The sequence below is a fragment of the Salmo trutta genome, chromosome 24 (assembly GCF_901001165.1).
Source record: "Salmo trutta chromosome 24, fSalTru1.1, whole genome shotgun sequence".
Classification (NCBI taxonomy): domain Eukaryota; kingdom Metazoa; phylum Chordata; class Actinopteri; order Salmoniformes; family Salmonidae; genus Salmo; species Salmo trutta.
The window spans coordinates 45,775,611-45,800,461 of record NC_042980.1 but is presented as its reverse complement, the minus strand read 5'-3'; the positions used below and the strand labels follow the sequence as shown (position 1 = coordinate 45,800,461).

The following is a 24,851-nucleotide window of genomic DNA, read 5'->3' as shown; positions in this document are numbered from 1 at the left end:
AGACGTGTGTTGTGTGTTGTGTGTGTGTGTGTGTGTGTGTGTGTGTGTGTGTGTGTGTGTGTGTGTGTGTGTGTGTGTGTGTGTGTGTGTGTAACTGTGTGTGTGTGTGACTGTGTGTGAGTGGGGCAACAAAAAGCTAAGCAGAGTGAGTGTGAATTACCATGATTCTACTCAGCTTGACTGGCTCGGGGACCAGATGATGTTGGGAAATTTGTTTGTCAACAACAGGTTTTTCTCCAGAGAGAGGGAGAGATTGAGGGGGGGAAAGAGAGAACGAGAGAAAGAAAGAGACAGCCCTTCTGAATCAACACGAGAGAGGGGAGTGCACTGCCACTGTGACTGTCATTACTGCAGGCCCAGTATATATTTACTGTCATTACTGCAGGCCCAGTATATATTGACTGTCATTACTGCAGACCCAGTATATATTGACTGTCATTACTGCAGGCCCAGTATATATTGACTGTCATTACTGCAGGCACAGTATATATTGACTGTCATTACTGCAGGCCCAGTGTATATTGACTGTCATTACTGCAGACCCAGTATATATTGACTGTCATTACTGCAGGCCCAGTATATATTGACTGTCATTACTGCAAACCCAGTATATATTGACTGTCATTACTGCAGACCCAGTGTATATTGACTGTCATTACTGCAGACCCAGTATATATTGACTGTCATTACTGCAGGCCCAGTATATATTGACTGTCATTACTGCAGGCCCAGTGTATATTGACTGTCCTTACTGCAGACCCAGTGTATATTGACTGTCATTACTGCAGACCCAGTATATATTGACTGTCATTACTGCAGGCCCAGTATATATTGACTGTCATTACTGCAGGCCCAGTATATATTGACTGTCATTACTGCAGACCCAGTATATATTGACTGTCATTACTGCAGGCCCAGTATATATTGACTGTCATTACTGCAGGCCCAGTATATATTGACTGTCATTACTGCAGACCCAGTATATATTGACTGTCATTACTGCAGACCCAGTGTATATTGACTGTCATTACTGCAGACCCAGTATATATTGACTGTCATTACTGCAGGCCCAGTATATATTGACTGTCATTACTGCAGACCCAGTGTATATTGACAGTGGAGTGCCTGGTACCAAAGCCCTGAGCCTTAGTCTCTCTGCTGTGTTTCCTCTACTTGTCGTGTTGATATTTGGGCAGCGTACAATTATCCTCATCAGCTGTAATGCTCTGGGATTTGACAGTCATCCAGTGAAGAGACATCTTGTGGTGTTAAGTATGCCCTTCCCACATGTCTCCACCGGTGCTGGGCCGAGGCAGGATGCAGGTATGAAGCACAGGACCAGCGGGATCTTAATTCAAACCAGCAGACAAATAATCCTGCAGCAACAGGAAATGTGAATTATTATGTGGATTATTATTAATTTCCATTTTTTTAGGGGTTGATACATAACATGCCCACCCCCACTCACTCACACACACAAAAAAATACTATTGCAACCTATTTAATACAGGAATTGTCTCTCTTTCATTGTAGTATCTTTCAGAAACAATATATATATATATATATATATATATATATATATATATATATATATATATATATATATATATATAAAGACATTTTTCCCACTCTCAGTAGGATGAAGAACAGGATCCATATGTAGTCATTAATATGACATTACAGATGTGTTCTGGAGAGAGAGATGATGAGTAAAGATATTAAAAACATCAGAGATCTGGTGTTTTCTCTGGTCTGTTAGGGGGATACAAGACTATGTAGTCTAATCCTTTGTAAGCACCCTTTTCCCATTCATTGCTAGACAAAGTGTGCCCAACTGGAGAGAAAAAACATGAAACAAAACTGTAATTTCACCTGAGCTCTCTTGGTTGGATATTCTCTGTATCTATACACTCTGTGAGGAGGGAATTCAGGGTAGTGGCTGGGTGAGTAAGTCATGCGTCAGCGTAGACAGTCTGGGCCGTTTTTAATCTTCTTGATGTAGCCCCCCCCCCACGCCCCCCTTCCCGCTCGCGGCTCCCCGCCTTTCCATCCCAGCGTTACCGTGTCGACCGAGCGGAGCCAACCAAAACCTGCCCCCTGAGGCTCCTACAGCTCCAGCAGGCTGGCACTGTGTGTGTATGTGTATGTGTATGTGTATGTGTGTGTGTGTGTGTGTGTGTGTGTGTGTATGTGTATGTGTATGTGTGTGTGTGTGTGTGTGTGTGTGTGTGTGTGTGTGTGTGTGTGTGTGTGTGTGTGTGCGTGTGCGTGTGCGTACAGCCTGGCAGAGTGATATGAGTCTGCTAGGAGGACGCTCCGACAGACAGAATCAGCGGTGTGGCGACCTCACCCTCAGCGGAGACATTCATGTTTTCACCATGACACACTGTATCAATGTGAGAGCTCAATGCAACACAGATGGATCTGAAGGTGTGAAGACTGTTGTAAATGATCTCCAGAGAGGAGAGATGGGTATTTCCTTTTAGACTTTACAGTTTGGTGTTGTCCCTCCAGAACCTCTTTGAAAGACTGCCATGTAAAGGGTCACAGAGATGTGAAGGTTAAATCATTTTGTCTTTATGATGAATTGATAACTTATAATAGATGAGCTGACACCGTCATAACATTTACACAGTTATGCCATGTATTTCAATAGTACACTGTGCAATGAAGGAGGCAATGTGTGTATGTGTCTGTGCATGTGTATACGTAAACTCAGCAAAAAAAGAAACGTCCTCACTGTCAACTGCGTTTATTTTCAGGAAACTTAACATGTGTAAATATTTGTATGAACATAAGATTCAACAACTGACACATAAACTGAACAAGTTCCACAGACATGTGACTAACAGAAATTGAAATAACGTGTCCCTGAACAAAGGGGGGGGGGTCAAAATCAAAAGTAACAGTCAGTATCTGGTGTGGCCACCAGCTCCTCCTCATGGACTGCACCAGATTTGCCAGTTCTTGCTGTGAGATGTTACCACACTCTTCCACCAAGGCACCTGCAAGTTCCAGGACATTTCTCTTCGCTGGCCATGGCAGAACACTGACATTACTGTCTTGCAGGAAATCTCGCAAAGAAAGAGGAGTATGGCTGGTGGCATTGTCATGCTGGAGAGTCATGTCAGGATGAGCCTGCAGGAAGGTTACCACATGAGGGAGGAGGATGTCTTCCCTGTAATGCACAGCATTGAGATTGCCTGCAATGACAACAAGCTCAGTCCGATGATGCTGTGACACACCGCCCCAGACCATGATGGACCCTCCACTTCCAAATCGATCCCTCTCCAGAGTACAGGCCTCGGTGTAACGCTCATTCATTCGACGATAAATGCAAATCCGACCATCAGCCCTGGTGAGACAAAACCGTGACTCGTAAGTGAAGAGCACTTTTTGCCAGTCCAGTCTGGTCCAGCAACGGTGGGTTTGTGCCCATAGGCGACGTTGTTGCCGGTGATGTCTGGTGAGGACCTGCCTTACAACAGGCCTACAAGCCCTCAGTCCAGCCTCTCTCAGCCTATTGCGGACAGTCTGAGCACTGATGGAGGGATTGTGCGTTCCTGGTGTAAGTCGGAAAGTTGTTGTTGCCATCCTGTACCTGTCCCGCAGGTGTGATCTTGTATGTGTCTTTGTGTGTGTGTGTGTGTGTGTGTGTGTGTGTGTGTGTGTGTGTGTGTGTGTGTGTGTGTGTGTGTGTGTGTGTGTGTGTGTGTGTGTGTGTGTGTGTGTGTGTGCACAGAGTTGGGTAAAGCTGCTTTTTTCGCTCCCTTTATGTGGAACAACTACCAGAGCTGAACTGAGAGGTTCTGGTCCCCCTCGGTCAGTTCAGAGTCATTATCGGAGACCTCTATGTTGATAAATGTGTCTGTAATGTTGTATATTGTATGTATTTGTTGTATATATGCAGTGCTCATCTGTAAAAGAGACCCTAGTCTCAATATGACTTACCTGTCAAAATAAACATTAATAAAAAAATAATAATAATAATAATTTAAAAAATGAATTATCTTCACTGACCCAACAACAACAGACCCGCTGGACTCTAGCGTTGCCATGTCTCCCCGGGACCTCCCGGAGCACAATGTGTCTGTGTATTTCCCCACAGCGGTTGTAATCTGTACCGAGGCCAGTCTCCTCTCATTGGGTTTTGCCTGCATCTCTTTTTCTGATGGCGGCGGGTGTAAGGCTGTGATACTGCCTGTGTTAGCGGTTAGCATAGCGAGGTGAGAACCAGGGTCAGTCCAGAGCTGTGTTCCAAAACTCATACTAACCGCACTACCCGTACTATTTGTGACGTAAACTGAGTATATAGTATGATTATTGGTCATAGTATGGATGTAGTTAGTACGACAAAAGTTCCCGGATGTCGTTCTACATTTGCCAAAATACGAAGTATACAAGCAGAGGACACTATTTCCGTGCTTTTAGGGCCCATAATGCAATTTCTCCCGAAAATGGGCGTGGTTTCACAACGTTTTCAGAAGAAAATGCCGTTATTCTCGTCATACCTAGCTAAATGGTATGGTCGTTGTGCGTTCTCAATGGACGTTCGGGTGCGTTCGTAAAGTAGCTCTGGCTATCTACTCCGATTTCAGAGCACTCTCCTCTGAGTGTACCAGAGCGCAGAATAACTGATGAATTTACAAACGCTCAACACCAGTTGAATATGGCCGGTGTCAGTAAACGTTGTCAAAAAAGCATAATTAAATTGTTGCCAGCAGCACAGTTAGGACGAGTAAAATGGTCAGAGTGGTGGTGTCACTATAATACTGTATGGTGATGTTACTATACTATTGTATGGTGATGTTAATATTCTACTGTATGGTGATGTTACTATAATACTATATGGTGATGTTACTATAATACTGTATGGTGATGTTACTATAATACTGTATGGTGATGTTAATATTCTACTGTATGGTGATGTTACTATAATACTGTATGGTGATGTTACTATAATACTGTATGGTGATGTTAATATTCTACTGTATGGTGATGTTACTATAATACTGTATGGTGATGTTACTATACTACTACTATAATACTGTATGGTGATGATACTATACTACTGTATGGTGATGTTACTATACTACTACTATAATACTGTATGGTGATGTTACTATAATACTGTATGGTGATGTTACTATAATACTGTATGGTGATGTTACTATAATACTGTATGGTGATGTTACTATAGTACTGTATGGTGATGTTACTATAGTACTGTATGGTGATGTTACTATAGTACTGTATGGTGATGTTACTATACTGCTGTATAAAAACAAATAAAGAAGGTTCAACACTATATAAATATATATATACTCTCAACATTTGAATGAATATAGATGACCAGTGTTTCAGCATGCGGTGCCTTCTGCAGGGCCACGTGAACCAAGTTATGTACTACTCTGCTGTGTAGTGATCGGCTGCTTGATTCTTTGGCTTTGCCGGCTCTGAAGCTGAAGGTCACTAGTCACTATGCAAATGTTTTGATACTCTATAGTCTGAAACATGTATCTATTTGTTTACAGCAGATGCAAAAAAAAAGTGATTCATTTAAAGTAGATCACAGCGTTTTGCACCGTCCCTTGGCTATCATTCTGAAACATCTGCACTCATGTCCATAACCTGATAGACCCTTTCCCTTTCCTTCTCTCATCCACAGAGCAACTAAAGCCCATCCAGGGCCCGTAGTCCATCTGAGTGACAGCCCGAAGGATGAATGCAAGGTGAGTTGGCGGAAGAACCCCCTTACTCTCTGTTACCTGTTACCTCAGGAGGGTCTGCCTGGTGGATCAGTATAGCCTGGAGCTAGCTATCTCTCTGTTACCTGTTACCTCAGGAGGGTCTGCCTGGTGGATCAGTGTAGCCTGGAGCTAGCTATCTCTGTCTATCTGATACACAGACTGCTGCCTGTTCTTAGACTTGCTATTTTCTATACAGGACCAATGACCCAACACGACACAAAAATGAGTCACTCCTGGCCTTCGGATTTACTGCGCACCTTCTGCTACTGGCTGTCCCCGTCATCATCTCCCAGTGGGGACAGACCTGTGTCTGTGTCAGCAGAAGTGGGTCAGGCAGGGGTCAGGACTGTTATGAGGACGGCCGTGGTCAGGGTTGTCGGGGCGGTTTGCCGGGGGCACGGAGGCTTTAGGGGGTTCGGCATGGAAGACCTACTGGTGCTCGATGTGTGTGGGCTGTTCGTGTGACATAAAATATGAGATGCTGTCAGGAAAATAACAACATTTGAGAGAGAGAGCGAGAGAGAGAGAGAGCGAGAGAGAGAGAGAGAGAGAGAGAGAGAGAGAGAGATCACAGGGGATATTGAGTATGTTTTGGGCTTGGATTTATTGCCTGAATCTCGTCAGACTTTTTCTGCCTTCCAAAGCACTTATCAATATTTGAATTCTGCCTTAGAGAGGTTTGCCATTTCATGTTTTTGTCTCTCTGAGTGTGTGGGTGTATATGTCAGAGTCAATCAGTGTCATGGAGACCGGTAAAGGGAGCAAGACGAGGCGGAGGCAGTATGTGAAGGCACTCTTCCTTAGATTTAGACTAGTATTGTCATTTTGACTAAAATATCATTAAGTCTTAGCCATATTTTTGTCAAATGACAAAAACAGGGGTTGTAGTCAAGTAAAAGCCCTTTAATTTTAGTAAACGTAAATCACGGACTTCCATGTGCACAATCATACAGGGCCTTGTCCTACCAACAGATGCATAACATCCTGTTCTCTTCCCAACAGCAGAGGAATGACAATAAGAATACGTAACAATAATTTGGACATGTAAATTCCTACACATTACATACAAAACAAATTGACACACACAAGCAGAGAGAGACAGTGAGAGAGAGAGAGAGAGAGAGAGAGAGAGAGAGAGAGAGAGAGACAGAGAGCGAGAGACAGAGAGTGAGAGAGAGAGACATGGTACCGCAAATGATTGTCAAAGCATTATGGGTTTCACCGCCGTCACTTGGTCATGTCATTGCCATAGTCATCAACGTTCTACAGACGCCTCAGTCACATGATGTCCAATGTGGCTACAGAACCTGGCGATGTGGCGAGGGTTGACCGAGACTACATATACAAAAAACCTTTCTGTACTCAAGGGAGAGAAAAACATAGCTGGACTGATGTTTCTCTATTAACCTGTTACATCTAGGGGGCAGTAATTTCACGGCTGGATAAAAAACGTACCCGATTTAATCTGATTATTAGTCCTGCCCAGAAACTGGAATATGCATATAATTATTAGCTTTGGAGAGAAAACACTCCAAAGTTTCTGAAACTGTTTGAATGGTGTCTGTGAGTATAACATAACTCCTATGGCAGGCAAAAACCTGAGATGCTTCTGTTCAGGAAGTACCCTGTCTGAACATTTCTTGCCCTTCTTTATTATCTCTGTCGTTTACAAAGGATCTCTGCTCTTACGTGACACTTCTCACGTCAACAATGGAGTCTCACAGCCCGGGAAAAACAGGAATGATGTCATTCAAAGCCCTGGCTGAAGCACACGAGAGCAAATGCTGAGTGGTCAGTCAATGGACTAAGCCTTAGGCGCGTGACACGCCCCGCCCCCGGCTTTCGGTTTTTTCCTCAGTTTACAGACAGGCAGATTCCCGGTCGGAATATTATCGCTTCTCTACGAGATAAATTGCATAAATATTGGTTTTAAACAGCGGTTGACATGCTTCGAAGTACGGTAATGGAATATTTCGAAATTTTTTGTCATATTTTGCGTCATGCTCGTGGCCGAGATTTAGCGTTGGGATAGTGTCTAGAACGCACGAACAAAACGTCGCTGTTTGGATATAACGATGGATTATTTGGGACCAAACCTACATTTGTTATTGAAGTAGAAGTCCTGGCAGTGTATTCTGATGAAGAACAAGCAAGGTAAGAACATTTTTCTTATAGGAAATGTGATTTTGGTGAAGGCTACACTGGGTGGGTGTCTAAATAGCTAGCCCTGTAACGCCGGGCTATGTACTTACATTATTGCAAAATGTGCTTCATCCGAAAAGCTATTTTAAAATCGGACATATCGAGTGCATAGAGGAGTTCTGTATCTATAATTCTTAAAATAATTGTTATGCTTTTTGTGAACGTTTATCGTGAGTAATTTAGTAAAATCACCGGAAGTGTTCGGTGGGAATGCTAGTTCTGAACGTCACATGCTAATGTAAAAAGCTGGTTTTTGATATAAATATGAACTTGATTGAACAGACATGCATGTATTGTATAACACAATGTCCTAGGTGTGTCATCTGATGAAGATCATCAAAGGTTAGTGCTGCATTTAGATATGGTTTGGGTTTATGTGACATGATATGCTAGCTTGAAAAATGGCTGTGTGATTATTCCTGGCTGGGTACTCTGCTGACATAATCTAATGTTTTGCTTTCGCTGTAAAGCCTTTTTGAAATCGGACAGTTTGGTTAGATAAAGGAGAGTCTTGTCTTTAAATAGCTGTAACATAGTCATATGTTTGAAAAGTGTAAGTTTTCGGATTTAGAGGAGTTTGAATTTCGCGCCCCGCCCATCATTGGATATTGGAGCAGACGTTCCGCTAGCGGAACGTGTAGATGTAAGAGGTTAAACTTAATATTGCTATTATTATATTTTTGTAAAGCAGCTTGTGTCTGGTTAGCTATGGCCAGAGAGTCGCCTGTGCAATCTGTGTAATCGGAGACAGAGCGGAGAGAGTTACAGTTGAAGTCAGATGTTTACATACACGAAGGGCACTTTTTGGCATTTGCTGTATGATCGATGAGAAACTCCATATTGCAAATGTACGGTCCCTTACTAGACGTTCCATTCGCGGACGGCGGCGGGCCGTGCACCGGGGCCAGATCTTCCGGGAAGTCATCGAAAATGTTCACATTTTGGTCATTTTTCCGCTGTCCCGGTAAATTCCAGCAGATGGCGAATGGAATCTTATTGCAAATGTACAAAACATCACCAATCACGACATGGCCATTTCTCCTAAACAGATAAGACTTTGAAGATAAAACTTGGTGAGCATAGGTTTGGGATAATGGGCAGTTAGCCCTGAACAAGATGGCGTCGAGGCCTCAACGCCTTTTGAGTTAACCTGTTGAGGATCTTATCCCGATCTTATCCCGGTATTGGGATTCATTGTCATGTGACCATGGCGGGGAATTCAAAACTGCAAGAGTAATCATTTCAAAAAATCAAATAATCAACTATTTTCCTCCATTTGAAAGATATATCTCCTAAATCTAACCACGCTGTCCGATTTTCAGAGGCATTACGGAGAATGCATAAAGTTAGGTTATGTGAGGAGAGTACATTGACAATAGCTGCGTGTAATGTTTAGCCAATTCAAAGAAGGGCATCAACAGACAGAAAACTAGCTAGAATTATGCACTTACCTTTGACAATCTGCATCAGATGACACTCATAGGACATTATGTTATACAATACATGCATTTTTAGTTCCATCAAGTTCATATTTATATCCAAAAACAGCATTTACAGTCGCGGTGAAATTCAGAATTTTTTTCGGCTCGAATGCACCCAGTGAATCCAGCATTACAAATCACGGAATTACTATTCGAAAACATTGGTAAATTATAATATTGTCATTCAAAGAATAATATATTATCATCTCGTAATTGCTACCGAAGGGCCAGATCTCAAAATAACTTTACTGGGAAATCACATTTTGTATAAACTGGGTACTATGCTAACAACAATAAGCTATATGCTAAGCTAAGCTAAGCTATACCGTTAGCATTAGCATCATCTAATATCGATAATAACATTCTAAATATCCCCTTACCTTTGATTATCTCCATCAGAAGGCGCTGCCAGAGATCCCAGGTCCAGAACAAATGTGGTTTCTTTTGACAAAGTTCATAATTTATGTCCAAATAGTTAGCGTTCAGTAGGCTCCCACAAAATGAGGTGGGCAGTGTAAAGTCACGTCGAAAAACTAAAGAAAACCTAGTAAATAATCTATTTACGTTTGTTTAAACATGTCAAACGTTGTTTAGCACTAATCTTTTGTTCCATTTTTAACGTGAAACATCAGTAAACATCAGTAATATTTTCACACAACCTATCAAGTGTCTAGAATAAACGATAATGACAAAGGCACTCTTCTCAGATTCATGCGCAGGCGCAAAAAATGAAGTGATGACGTGTCAACTTGTAAGCTTTCTAATTCGGTGTGTATTTATCACAGATGCTTCAAACAACTTTCTAAAGATCGTTGACATCTAGTGGAAGCAGTAGGAGTTGCGAACTGAATCCTTTCTCACTGTGGTATCTTTAAAACAATGACACTAAATAGTACAGTCACAAAATTCTCATTTTTTTAAATCTATTTTTCACAGGTTTTTGCCTGCAATATGAGTTTTGTTATACTTACAGACACCATTCAAACTGTTTTAGAAAATTCAGAGTGTTTTCTATCCGAATGTGTTAATAATATGCATATCCTAGCTTCTGAGTTGGTGTAGGAGGCAGTTAAAAATTGCCACATATTTTTTTCAAAATTCTCAATACTGCCCCCGTGGCCCGTAGAGGTTAAGGCCATTTTTCTGGGATTAAAGATAAAAAATGAAAATAGAGTGCTAATTTGAAAGCTTCACGTCAAAGTACATAAACCTACGGTGTCAGGAAAAAAAGAACCAGACATTTATCTATCGTAATTTAAGAGAAACCGTACAATGTACAATTGGTGATGCTCAAAGAAATGTGTTTTTTTTCTTCCAAAAAGTTACAGATCCAGTTGTGGCATGTTGAGACGAATCCGTTAAGGCGGGTTTCGGAGCTCTGTGAGATTTCTGTGATTTTCTGAAATAACACACACTCATTCAACCCTGTGTAAATCAGTCAGTTATTAATGTAAAGACTTAAAACTCAGGATTCTGTAAAAGCCTACCACAATGAGGATATGTGTTTACTTTCAGCTTCCTGTGCCAACCGGAAGTGCCTTAAATTGGGGTCATAGGGGCTGTTTCGAAGGGTTAAAAAAGTCACATCTTTCCAAAACTTCATATGTGTAACTAGGTGTAACCCTCATGAACTGTAAATCAGTCATTTCCCCCATCAGATTTCCAAGAAAAGCTCACACATACACAGCAAGGACTTAGTGACATAGTGTGGGGCTTACAGACACACAGAGCCTGCAATAGTTACCTTTGTTCAAACTATCAAAGAACCGTCAGACCTAGAGCTCTGAAACTTTAGAAACCGGTTATGAAGCTCAAGTCGATAGTGCACGGTGAGTTATGTGGCTCTAGACGGTTCTCAGACCGAGAAACAGCCTCGTACATTTGCATTAACTTCAATTCATTTTGACCATCACGAAAATTATGACATTTAGAAAAGTCCCAGAGTGAGAAGACTAGGTGCATTGAAACCGCCTCAGCCCATAGAGACGGACCCCAACGTTTCTGTCCGATAGCTCATTTAAGAACCCCGTAGCAACGCACGGAAAATGTGGATTTTCAGCACCAATGAAGGTCACTGCTCGGGCTCCAAATGACCTATCAAGCCGAAACTTGGGATTCGGAGTCGCCTGAGTTAGACCTATACATAATGTCAGAACTGGACCCGCAGCTAGAACGTAACTACGTGTTTTATGTTTTTATTATGGTTTAACCTCTCTTGGGGAGGTGGGACACCCACGGTTCACACTATTCAACAGCCAGTGAAAAATCTGAGCACCAAATTCAAAACCAGAAAATGTCATAATTCAAAGTTCTCAAACATACGACTATTTTACACCATTTTAAAGATACACGTCTCCTTAATGCAACTACATTCTCCGATTTCAAAAAGGCTTTACGGCGAAAGCATAAAGTTAGATTATGTTAGTACAGTTCCAACACATGAAAAAGCACACAGCCATAATTTTCCATCCAATACTGCCGGTGAATCAGCACAACAATTTACAAAAATACTCATCATAAACGTTGATAAAATATTAAACTGTTATTCAAAGAATTATAGATGAACATCTCCTTTATGCAACCGCTGTGACAGATTTCAAAAAAGCTTCACGGGGAAAGCACACTTTGCAATAATCTGAGTACTGCGCTCAGAAAAAGACATCAAGCAATACAGCTACCCGCCATTTTGGAGTCATCTAAAATCATAAATAGCATTAGAAATATTCACTTACCTTTGATGATCTTCATCAGAAGGCACTTCCAGGAATCCCGGGTCCACAATAAATGTTGTTTTGTTCGATAAAGTCCATAATTTATGTCCAAATAGCTCCTTGTTGTTTGCGCGTTCAGTAAGCTACTCCAAGTGTAGGAAGCGTGGCCAAAATGTCATGACGAAAAGTCAAAAAAAGTTATATTTACGGTCGTTCAAACATGTCAAACGTTGTATAGCATCAATCTTTAGGGCCTTTTTAACCTCTCTGGCGCATGTGGGACGAACTCGTCCCACCTACGTAACAGCCACTGAAATCCAGTGGCGCGATTTTTGAATCGTTAGAAATACTATTACTTCAATTTCTCAAACATATGACTATTTTACAGCTATTTAAAGACAAGAATCTCGTTAATCTAACCCCACTGTCCGATTTCAAAAAGGCTTTACAACGAAAGCAAAACATTAGATTATGTCAGCAGAGTGCCCAGCCAGAAATAATCAGACACCCATTTTTCAAGCTAGCATATCATGTCACATAAACCCAAACCACAGCTAAATGCAGCACTAACCTTTTATGATCTTCATCAGATGACACACCTAGGACATTGTGTTATACAATACATGCATGTCTGTTCAATCAAGTTCATATTTATATCAAAAAACAGCTTTTTACATTAGCATGTGACGTTCAGAAAAAGCATAACCCCCGCAAACTTCCGGGGAATTTACTAACAGTTTGCTAAATTACTCACGATAAACGTTCACAAAAAGCATAACAATTATTTTAAGAATTATAGATACATTACTCCTCTATGCACTCGATATGTCCGATTTTAAAATAGCTTTTCGGATGAAGCACATTTTGCAATAATCTAAGTACATAGCCCGGCATCACAGGGCTAGCTATTTAGACACACACCCAGGTCAGCCTCCACCAAAATCACATTTCCTATAAGAAAAATGTTCTTACCTTGCTTGTTCTTCGTCAGAATACACTGCCAGGACTTCTACTTCAATAACAAATGTTGGTTTGGTCCCAAATAATCCATCGTTATATCCAAACAGCGACGTTTTGTTCGTGAGTTCTAGACACTATCAGAATGCTACATCACGGTCTCGAGCATGGCGCATTGGCGTGACAAAAAATGTCTAAATATTCCATTACCGTACTTCGAAGCATGTCAACCGCTGTTTAAAACCAATTTTTATGCCATTTATCTCGTAGAAAAGTGATAATATTCCGACCGGAATATGCATTGAGCCTAAACAGCCGAATAAAATTTCTCCTCAGGAGCGAATCGTGCACGCGCCTCATTCAAAGGTCCTCTGAGCCGCCACTTGCCAAAGCCGATAATGTGTTTCAGCCTGAGGCTGCCTCGTTAACCTTCAGTTATTTCCCGGGTTCTGAGAGCCTATCGGAGCCCTGGGAATTGTCACGTTACAGCTAAGATCCTTACTTTTCAATAAACAGATGCAAGACGCACGACTCCTTGTCAGACAGGGTACTTCCTGCTTGAAACCTTGTCAGGTTTTTGCCTGCCATAGGAGTTCTGTTATACTCACAGACACCATTCAAACAGTTTTAGAAAATGCAGAGTGTTTTCTATCCAAACCTGAACAATAATATGCATATTCTAGCTTCTGAGTTGGTGTAGGAGGCAGTTAAAAATGGGCACATATTTTTTCCAAAATTCTCAATACTGCCCCCTATCCCAAACAGGTTAACTTAGACCTTCAATAATATTCCAACCGGACAATTCCAGTGTCTTGAAAAACGTTTTGGAACACAGCTACATTTCACGTGAATGCGTGCCAATGAACTCATGTCCTTTCCTGAGTCAACAACTTCCAACTTCCTCTGTTCGCTCTCTGTTCACCATAGACGCCTCAAACAACTTTCTAAAGACTGTTGACATCTAGTGGAAGCCTTAGGAAGTGCAAAATGAACCCTAAATCACTGTATGTTCGATAGGCAATGACTTGAAAGGACTACAAGCACCAGATTTCCCACTTCCTGGTAAGATTTCTCTCTGATTTTTGCCTGCCATATGAGTTCTGTTATACTTACAGACATCATTCAAACAGTTTTAGAAACTTCAGAGTGTTTTCTAGAGGATAAAATCCCGCTAAAGGGATTGGTTGGACAACAACCAGTGAGATAGCACGGCGCGAAATTCAAAACAAAATAATCTCACAATTAAAATTCAAGTATTATACGGCATTTTAAAGATACTCTACTCGTTAATCCAATCACATTGTCCGATTTCAAAAATGCTTTACGGTAAAAGCAAAACATTACATTATTTTAGCATAGCACCTTAGCAAAAAAAAAGCAATTTTCCAAGCACGGATAGCCATCACAAAAACAGATATACAGCTAAAATTAAGCACTAACCTTTGACAATCTTCATCAGATGACACTCTTAGGACATCATGTTAGACAATACATGCATTTTTTTCCGATCAAGTTTATATTTATATCCAAAAACCCAATTTTTACATTGGCACGTGACGTTCAGAAAATGTTTTCTCCCCATAACCTGCTATGTATAGGCACATTTAATTTACAGAAGAACTCATAAACGTTGAAAATTATAAATAAACGTTATAAATGTATAACAATTATTTAAAGAATTAGAGATAATCTACTCCTTTATGCAACCACTTTGTTAGATTTCAAAATAACTTTACGGAAAAAGCACATTGTTCAATATTCTGAGTACAGAACTTAGCCTTCAGTGCTAAGCTATACAGTTAGCCTACAACCACAGCGTTGACAAATCTCTAAAAATATGTTCTAAATATTTACTTACCTTTGCTGATCTTCGGCGGAATGCACTCGGATGGGCACCCACTTCCACAAGAAATGTTCATTTGTTCTGCATATCCATCATTTATGTCCAAATACGTCCGTTTTGTTGACCCATCCAGAAGACTTTACAATGCCATGTGGCGTGGACGCAAATCCATAGACGGAGTTGAGTGACAGAAGGTAAATCCATAGACGAAATGTTCAAAGTTCCATTAACATTTGTAGAAACACATCAAACGATGTTTACAATCAATCGTTTAGGGTATTTTTTTACGTAAAATTGCGATAATTTTACTACCAGAAGAAAAATTAAAAAAACAACGAAGTCACGTGCATGCGTGTCATAAGACACCTGTCCTCAGACTGGCCAGTGAGTGACTGAGCCATAATTTTCTGCCCGGTAACAGGTGACGGATAAACCAGTTCCTAAAGATTGTTGACAGCCAATGGAAGAGTTAGGAGGTGCAAAGTAAATCCTATTTAGAAATGTAGAAATGTAGTTTTTCTTTTGAATACCTTGAAAAACTACATTTCTAATTTCCCCCACTTCCTGATTCAAATTTTCTCAGTTGTTTTGCCTGCCATATGAGTTCTGTTATACTCACAGACACCTTTCAAACATCAGAGTGTTTTCTATCCAAATCTAATAATATGCATATTCTAGTTCCTGGGTACATATTCTAGTTAATCTGGGTACATTTTTTGTCCGGCCGTGAAAATACTGCCCCCTAGCCCCAACAGGATAAACACCATGGGACCATGCAGCCATCATACCGCTCAGGAAGGAGACGCATTCTGTCTCCTAGAGACGAACATACTGTGTTGCGAAAAGTGCAAATCAATCCCAGAACAACTGCAAAGGACCTTGTGAAGATGCTGGAGGAAACCGGTACAAAAGTATCTATATCCACAGTAAAACAAGTCCTATATCGACATAACCTTAAAGGCCGCTCAGCAAGGAATAAGCCACTGCTCCAAAACCGCCATAAAAATGCCAGACTACGGTTTGCAACTGCACATACAAAGATCGTACTTTTTTGAGAAATTCCTCTGGTCTGAGGAAACAAAAATAGAGCTTTTTGACCATAATGAGCATCGTTATGTTTGGAGGAAAAAGGGGGATGCTTGCAAGCCGAAGAACACCATACCAACCGTGAAGCACGGGGTGGCAGCATCATGTTGTGGGGGTGCTTTGATGCAGGAGGGACTGGTGCAATTCACAAAATAGATGGCTTCATGAGGAAGGAAAATGATGTGTATATATTGAAGCAACATCTCAGGACATCAGTCAGGAAGTTAAAGTTTGTTCGCAAATGGCTCTTCCAAATGGACAATGACCCCAAGCATACTTCCAAAGTTGTGGCAAAATGGCTTAAGGACAACAAAGTCAAGATATTGGAGTGGCCATCACAAAGCCCTGACCTCAATCCTATAGAAAATTAGTGGGCAGAACTGAAAAGGCGTTTGTGAGAAAGGAGGCCTACAAACCTGACTCAGTTACACCAGCTCTGTCAGGAGGAATGGGCCAAAAACTCACCCAACGTATTGTGGGAATCTTGTGGAAGGCTACCTAAAATGTTTGACACAAGTTAAACAATTTAAAGGCATTTCTACCAAATACTAATTGAGTGTATGTCAACTTCTGACCCACTGGGAATATGATGAAAGAAATAAAAGCTGAAATTAATAATTCTCTCTTCTAATATTCTGACATTTCACACTCTTAAAATAAAGTGATGATCCTAACTGACCTAAGACAGGGAATTTTTAATAGGATTAATTGTCAGGAATTGTGAAAAACTGAGTTTAAATGTATTTGGCTAAGATGTATGTAATCTTCCGACTTCAACTGTATCTTTATCTCTACAGAGTGTTAACTTTATCTCTACAGGGTGTTATCTTTATCTCTACAGGGTGTTATCTTTATCTCTGCATGGTGTTATCTCTATCTCTGCAGAGTGTTATCTTTATCTCTGCAGGGTGTTATCTTTATCTCTACAGGGTGTTATCTTTATCTCTGCAGGGTGTTATCTTTATCTCTGCAGAGTGTTATCTTTATCTCTACAGGCTGTTTTCTCTCTCTAGAGGGTGTTATCTTTATCTCTGCAGGGTGTTATCTTTATCTCTGCAGAGTGTTATCTTTATCTCTACAGGCTGTTTTCTCTCTCTAGAGGGTGTTATCTTTATCTCTGCAGGGTGTTATCTTTATCTCTGCAGAGTGTTATCTTTATCTCTACAGGCTGTTTTCTCTCTCTAGAGGGTGTTATCTTTATCTCTACAGGTTTTTTTCTCTCTCTAGAGGGTGTTATCTTTATCTCTGCAGAGTGTTATCTCTCTCTAGAGGGTGTGTGTTTTTAATATTTATCTCTGCCTTTTAGTCTTGTGATTCCTCATATACACCATACTTCTCCAATTCCATCTTATCATCTTATCAGCTTTTTAAAGATAATGCCTTTGCATATCTCTGCACACCTCATATCTATGTCATTAATCACACCTCATATGTTTCTCATTAATCTCACCTCGTGTTTCTCATTAATCACACCTCATATTTATCTTATTAATCACACCTCATATGTTTCTCATTAATCTCACCTCGTGTTTCTCATTAATCACACCTCATGTTTCTCATTAATCACACCTCATATGTTTCTCATTAATCACACCTCATATGTTTCTCATTAATCACACCTCATATGTTTCTCATTAATCACACCTCATATTTATCTCATTAATCACACCTCATATGTTTCTCATTAATCACACCTCGCCTTTATCGCATTAATCCAGAACTGTAGAGCAAGTGGATTTTAGATGTTTTTCTGACAATGGCCTCAGTCTCGTTGGTTTTATAACATTAGAGTGTCTACACACCAAGATCTGGGTAACCCACCCACACACACACTGATGAACTGTCATCATCCACTTCCTGGGTTCCCCCATCTTACCAACTTACTTCCTGGTCTGTGTCCATCTCAGTGACCGCCCTCTGTCCAAGTCTTGTGACAATGATGTACAGATGTCCTACAGAGAGGCCCATAAACACAAAGTAATTTCTCTCTTTCGCACTCATCCTCTCTCTCTACCCCCTATCCCCACCTGTCCTGAACCCTTTATCAGTCTCCCAGTCCTCCTCCCTCTCCTATCAGTCCTCCTCCCCAAAGTCAATCCTCTGTAAATCACAAGAGGGACAAGAGCCCAGCTGGAGAGAGAGAAACAGACAGAGGGAGCAGATTGGTTGTGTGCTCAATGGTACATTCATGGTGAAGATCATCCCTCCCAATCCCCTTAATCACATCTCACACAGAGAGAAAAGCACGGCACCGACAGCTACCAGCCTGGGACCACTGCGTTTGGAGAAGCAGAGAGATGGTGGGAGGGAGGCACGGAGAGAGAGTGTTAGTTTAATGAGAAAAGCTCAGGTCTATAGTCTACAAAAAAAAAATCATTTCAATGTTTAATGATTTCATCTTGTATTTCCTCTTACCTTCTGTCACTCAACTCCCTAACCCTCTCTTCCTTCTCTTTACCCCCCCCCCCTTTTACATGTCTTTATCTTCCTCTTTGACTTTCACAGTTGCTGATAGGGTTTGAAAGTGGAACAGTAGTGCAGTGGGACCTCCGAGCCAAGAAAGTTGACTTCAGAATCTACTACGATGAAGTAAGTTTCTCGCACTCTCTCTCTCTTTCTCTCTCTCTCTCTCTCTCTCTCTCTCTCTCTCTCTCTCTCTCTCTCTCTCTCTCTCTCTCTCTCTCTCTAACAGACAGTTGAACAGGTGATTTCACCCACATGTACTGTCTGATGTTTACAAAGAGCTTCTTTTACATGGTTGCCATGGACTCTCTGGTGCTTCCACGTCTCTAGGACTCTCTGGTGCCTCCATGTCTCTAGGACTCTCTGGTGCCTCCACGTCTCTAGGACTCTCTGGTGCCTCCATGTCTCTAGGACTCTCTGGTGCCTCCACGTATCTAGGACTCTCTGGTGCCTCCACGTCTCTAGGACTCTCTGGTGCCTCCACGTCTTTAGGACTCTCTGGTGCCTCCACGTTTCTAGGACTCTCTGGTGCCTCCATGTCACTAGGACTCTCTGGTGCCTCCACGTCACTAGGACTCTCTGGTGCCTCCACGTCACCAGGACTCTCTGGTGCCTCCACGTCTCCAGGACTCTCTGGTGCCTCAACGTTTCTATGACTCTCTGGTGCCTCCACGTCTCTAGGACTCGCTGGTGCTTTGACGTCTCTAGCACTCGTCATCAAAGATGATTTCGAACACAACAAGGGGAAGGCATCGCTATGGCAGCCCAGACAAAAGCTTAGAGCGGGTAGGACAAAAGGAGCTCTCACTCTGAAATTATTTGTTAAGGAAGGCTCTTTCTTTGATGGTCTGATGGGAGAAGAGAGGAACGGGTGGATAAATGGCAGTGTTCTCAACGTCACATCCTGCTGCAACACTCCAGTCACACTTCCACCATCTTTCTTTTTTTATTTTGTTCTATCTATCACTTGCTCTCTGGGAATAAAAGCAAACCCCATTTCAAAGGCTTGTACATGTGCTGGCAGCCAACACCTATAGTTTTTAATTTGTGCTGTTCTATTAACTTGCAATTGTCACGCCCTGACCTTGGAGATCCTTTTATGTCTCTATTTTGGTTGGTCAGGGCGTGAGTTGGGGTGGGCATTCTATGTCCTTTTTTCTATGTTTGGTATTTCTTTGTTTTGGCTGGGTATGGCTCTCAATCAGGGACAGCTGTATATCGTTGTTGCTGATTGGGAGCCATACTTAGGCCGCCTGTTTTCCTTTGGGTTTTTGTGGGTGGTTAATTTCTGTTTAGTGTTTTGTTATACCTGACAGAACTGTTTGGCTGTCATTTTCTTGTTTTGTTCAAAGTGTCTTGATTACAATTAAATATGAGCACTCAACACTCTGCGCCTTGGTCTACTCCTTTAGACAGCCGTTACAGAACCACCCACCATAAGAGGACCAAGCAGCGTGGTAACAAGGAGCAGAGGGTTCAGGATTCGTGGACTTGGGAGGAAATTCTGGACAGAAAGGGACCCTGGAGACAGGCTGGGGAATATCGCCGCCCGAAAGAAGAACTGGAGGCAGCTAAAACTGAGAGGCGGCGATATGAGGCAAGGCAGCACAGCAGACACGAGAGGCAGCCCCAAAACATTTTTTGGGGGGGGCACACGAGAAGTTGGCCTGAGTCAGGTTGGAATACTGAACCAACTTCCCGTGCTTACAGGAGGCATCGTAGTACTGGTCAGGCACCGTGTTATGCGGTAAGGCGCACGGTGTCCCCAGTACGCGTTGAGAGCCCGGTGCGCTACATCCCAGCTCCTAACATCTGCCGGGCGAGAGTGGGCATTGAGCCGGGGTGGAGTGTTCCAGCTAAGCGCATCTGGTCTCTGGTGCGCTGTCTCGGTCCAGGTTATCCGGCGCTGCGTACTGTGTCTCCGGAGCGCTGGGATGAATCAGTCCGTCCTGTGCCTGCGCTCCGCCCGCGCCGGCTAGGTCGGGTATTCAGCCTGGAAGATGGGTAACAAGCCTACGCACCAGATCTCCAGTGCGACCCCACAGTCCAGTACGCCCTGTTCCTGCTCCTCGCACTAGCCTTGAGGTGCGGGTCTCCAGTCTGGTACCTCCAGTACCAGCCCCACGCATCAGGTCTTCAGTGCGCAGTCCCCGTCCAGAGCTTCCGGCAACAGTGCCCTGTCCAGAGTGTCCGGCAACAGTGCCCCGTCCAGAGTGTCCAGGCAACAGTGCCCCGTCCAGAGTGTCCGGCAACAGTGCCCCGTCCAGAGTGTCCGGCAACAGTGCCCCGTCCAGAGTGTCCGGCAACAGTGCCCGTCCAGAGTGTCCGGCAACAGTGCCCCGTCCAGAGTGTCCGGCAACAGTGCCCCGTCCAGAGTGTCCGGCAACAGTGCCCCGTCCAGAGTGTCCGGCAACAGTGCCCCGTCCAGAGTGTCCGGCAACAGTGCCCCGTCCAGAGTGTCCGGCAACAGTGCCCCGTCCAGAGCTTCCGGCGATAGTGCCCCGTCTAGAGATGGCCCACAGTCCGGAGCCAGCAGAGACGGCCCACAGTCCGGAACCGACAGAGACGGCCTCCAGTCCGGAGCTCCCAGAGTCGGCCTCCAGTCCGGGGCCCGCTGCGAGGGTCCCCAGTCCGTGGTTGGCGGCAAGAGACCACGCTCTAGGGGAGCCATTAAAGTGGGGTGAGCCAGCGGTGGAGCGTGGTCTGCGTCCTGCTCCTGAGCCGCCACCACGGGTAGATGCCCACCCGGACCCTCCCCTATAGGTTTAGGTTTAGCGGCCGGAGTCCGCACCTTTGGGGGGGTACTGTCACGCCCTGACCTTGGAGATCCTTTTATGTCTCTATTTTGGTTGGTCAGGGCGTGAGTTGGGGTGGGCATTCTATGTCCTTTTTTCTATGTTTGGTATTTCTTTGTTTCGGCCGGGTATGGCTCTCAATCAGGGACAGCTGTATATCGTTGTTGCTGATTGGGAGCCATACTTAGGCAGCCTGCTTTCCTTTGGGTTTTTGTGGTTGGTTAATTTCTGTTTAGTGTTTTGTATTACCTGACAGAACTGTTTGGCTGTCATTTTCTTGTTTTGTTCAAAGTGTCTCGATTACAATTAAATATGAGCAGTCAACACGCTGCGCCTTGGTCTACTCCTTCAGACAGCCGTTACAGCTATTGATCCATATCTGATTAATTTAAATTACATCACGAAGACACATGCACTTCTCATACGGAACCGTTCAAATAGGGTCATAAATAAATAAACAAAAACACCCTAACATGAAACACATCGGATAACTTTAATGTTCTTCTTTCCAGTTTTATCACTGAGTACGGTTACATGCACACAATAATGTGAGAATTGTGGATAGTCAGAATAATTTAACAGTTTGATTAAAATGTTTACATGCATTTCAACAAGATTGATATCCCCTAATAATCCTGTTTCCATGGACACATCTGAAATCAGGCTACCTGATAGCACTCTAATAAATGAAGAAAATTGCCAAATAAAAATAAACATTCATATTAAAGCAGTGACCATGTTATTTTTGGGGGAATCGAATTTGATTCTGAGTTTGTTTGAACCAAATTTGATTCTGAGTTTGTATGAATCGAATTTGATTCTGAGTTTGTTTGTGAAAACTACTTAGAAGACGCATATATTCAGTTGTTTCCGAAGTCACTTCACTTCACTTCAGACACTCGCATGGCTGGTGCTAGCTCGCATGGCTGGTTCTAGCCCGCTTGGCTGGTACTAGGCCGCTTGGCTGGTGCTAGCCCGCTTGGCTGGTGCTAGGCCGCTTGGCTGGTGCTAGGCCGCTTGGCTGGTACTAGGCCGCTTGGCTGGTGCTAGGCCGCTTGGCTGGTGCTAGCCCGCTTGGCTGGTGCTAGCCCGCTTGGCTGGTGCTAGCCCACTTGGCTGGTGCTAGCTCCCCTGGCTGGTGCTAGCCCGCTTGGCTGGTGCTAGCCCGCTTGGCTGGGGGTAGCCCGCTTGGCTGGGGGTAGCCCGCTTGGCTGGGGGTAGCCCGCTTGGCTGGTGCTAGGCCGCTTGGCTGGGGGTAGCTCGCTTGGCTGGGGGTAGCCCGCTTGGCTGGTGCTAGGCCGCTTGGCTGGTGCTAGCTCGCTTGGCTGGTGCTAGTCCGCCTGGCTGGTGCTAGCTCGCTTGGCTGGTGCTAGCCCGCTTGGCTGGTGCTAGTTCGCTTGGCTGGTGCTATGCCGCTTGGCTGGTGCTAGCCCACTTGGCTGGTGCTAGGCCGCTTGGTTGGTGCTAGCTTTCTTGGCTGGTGCTAGGCCGCTTGGCTGGTGCTAGCTCGCTTGGCTGGTGCTAGGCCGCTTGGCTGGTGCTAGCTCGCTTGGCTGGTGCTAGGGCGCTCGGCTGGTGCTAGGCCGCTCGGCTGGTGCTAGCTCGCTCGGCTGGTGCTAGCCCGCTCGGCTGCTGCTAGGCCGCTCGGCTGGTGCTAGCCCGCTCGGCTGCTGCTAGGCCGCTCGGCTGGTGCTAGCTCGCTCGGCTGGTGCTAGGCAGCTCGGCTGGTGCTAGGCCCGCTCGGCTGGTGCTAGGCCGCTCGGCTGGTGCTAGCACATGCTCAGATAAATTACACCGCTGGAACTCCGATTAATTAAGGTGTTTACATGTCCTAATAATTTCTCAGAAAACCAGGTGTCTTAAAAACGTATGCTATACTCTCGATTTTGACCTTACGCCAAATAAGATAAGCAGAGTAAGGTGTTTACATGCCTTCTGCCATAATCAGTTTAATATCAAATAGTTACTATGCAGGTAAACATTATCTCTGTGTGTGTGTTGACTCTAGGGAAGGAACGTAAGCCTAATTGGATTGCATTATTGACTTTTACTGTGTAATAATTTGAATGTTACATGTACGACTGTCCATTTCCTTAGTTCCCCCTCCCCTCCATTCCTGTACCTCTCCGGTTCTATTTCTAGTTATCTGTTTGAAGTGGTATTGATCCTGCTCACAGTTTTAATCAGTCCAGCTCTATCCGTTTTCACTCTCATTTAGTTCCAAAGTAGTTTAGGGACAGCACTGATTTGATTTAGGTACTAGGTTAACCCTGGGTGAAGGGGTGCATTCTGTCCTCACATGGGGCACCAATGCAGGTAGGAGAGTTTCCACATTCCCCTCCCTCTCTCTACCCTTAACATATCTTCCTCTCTCCCTCCTCACATTGCCCTCCTCTCTCTCTCTCTCTCTCTCTCTCTCTCTCTCTCTCGCTCTCTCTCTCTCTCTCTACCCTCACAATCCCCTCCCTCTGTCTAACTTTAATTCTCTCTCCCTCCAGGCTATCCATTCTGTGAGCTGGCACCATGAAGGGAAGCAGTTCATGTGTAGCCACTCAGACGGCAGCCTGACTATGTGGAACCTGAGGAACACAGCCAGGCCTATTCAGATCACATATCCTCATGGTGAAACACACACACACACGTACACAAACACACACACACGTAAACAAACAAACACACACGTACTAACTCATGTCAGATGTTTGCTGAATACTCTTTGAGCTCTGATTGTGATGAGAAAACTCTGCTTCTCTGCCACGGCCTTGGCTGTCTGTGGCTGTGATGGACTGGGCTGTGTGTAGGCGCAATTCATTGACCCTTTGACCTATCTCATGGAGGACTCCCCCAGCACTGTCTGTCTGCTCAGAGCTCAGACCCACAGGAAGGACACACACAGTCTGTCTGTGTGTCTGTCTGTCATACCGAGGATACGTAATTGGACTGGAGCAGTGGGCTAATAGGACTGGAGCAGTGGGCTAATAGGACTGGAGCAGTGGGCTAATAGAACTGGAACAGTGGGCTAATAGGACTGGAGCAGTGGGCTAACAGGACTGGAGCAGTGGGCTAATAGGACTGGATCAGTGTGCTAACACGACTGGAGCAGTGGGCTAATAGGACTGGAGCAGTGGGCTAATAGGACTGGAGAATAGAACTGGAGCAGTGGGCTAATAGGACTGGAGCAGTGGGCTAATAGGACTGGAGCAGTGGGCTAAAAGAACTGGAGCAGTGGGCTAAAAGGACTGGAGCAGTGGGCTAATAGAACTGGAGCAGTGGGCTAATAGGACTGGAGTAGTGGGCTAATAGAACTGGAGCAGTGGGCTAATAGGACTGGAGCAGTGGGCTAATAGGAATGGAGCAGTGTGCTAATAGGACTGGAGAATATAACTGGAGCAGTGGGCTAATAGGACTGGAGCAGTGGGCTAATAGGACTGGAGCAGTGGGCTAATAGGACTGGAGCAGTGGGCTAATAGGAATGGAGCAGTGTGCTAATAGGACTGGAGAATAGAACTGGAGCAGTGGGCTAATAGGACTGGAGCAGTGGGCTAATAGGACTGGAGCAGTGG

At 43.8% G+C, this 24,851-nt stretch overlaps 1 protein-coding gene across 2 annotated transcripts in view; it reads left to right on the top strand.

The window, feature by feature from the left end:
- LOC115161390 (syntaxin-binding protein 5-like) overlaps positions 1 to 24,851 on the top strand; it is a 236,131-nt gene that overhangs the window by 122,367 nt on the left and 88,913 nt on the right. For both annotated transcript variants that reach the window (XM_029712341.1, XM_029712339.1), the window contains exons 6-8: positions 5,669 to 5,732; positions 18,536 to 18,619; positions 23,787 to 23,910. In XM_029712341.1, the coding sequence (XP_029568201.1) occupies positions 5,669 to 5,732; positions 18,536 to 18,619; positions 23,787 to 23,910 (272 nt within the window). The remainder of the gene's footprint in view (positions 1 to 5,668; positions 5,733 to 18,535; positions 18,620 to 23,786; positions 23,911 to 24,851) is intronic.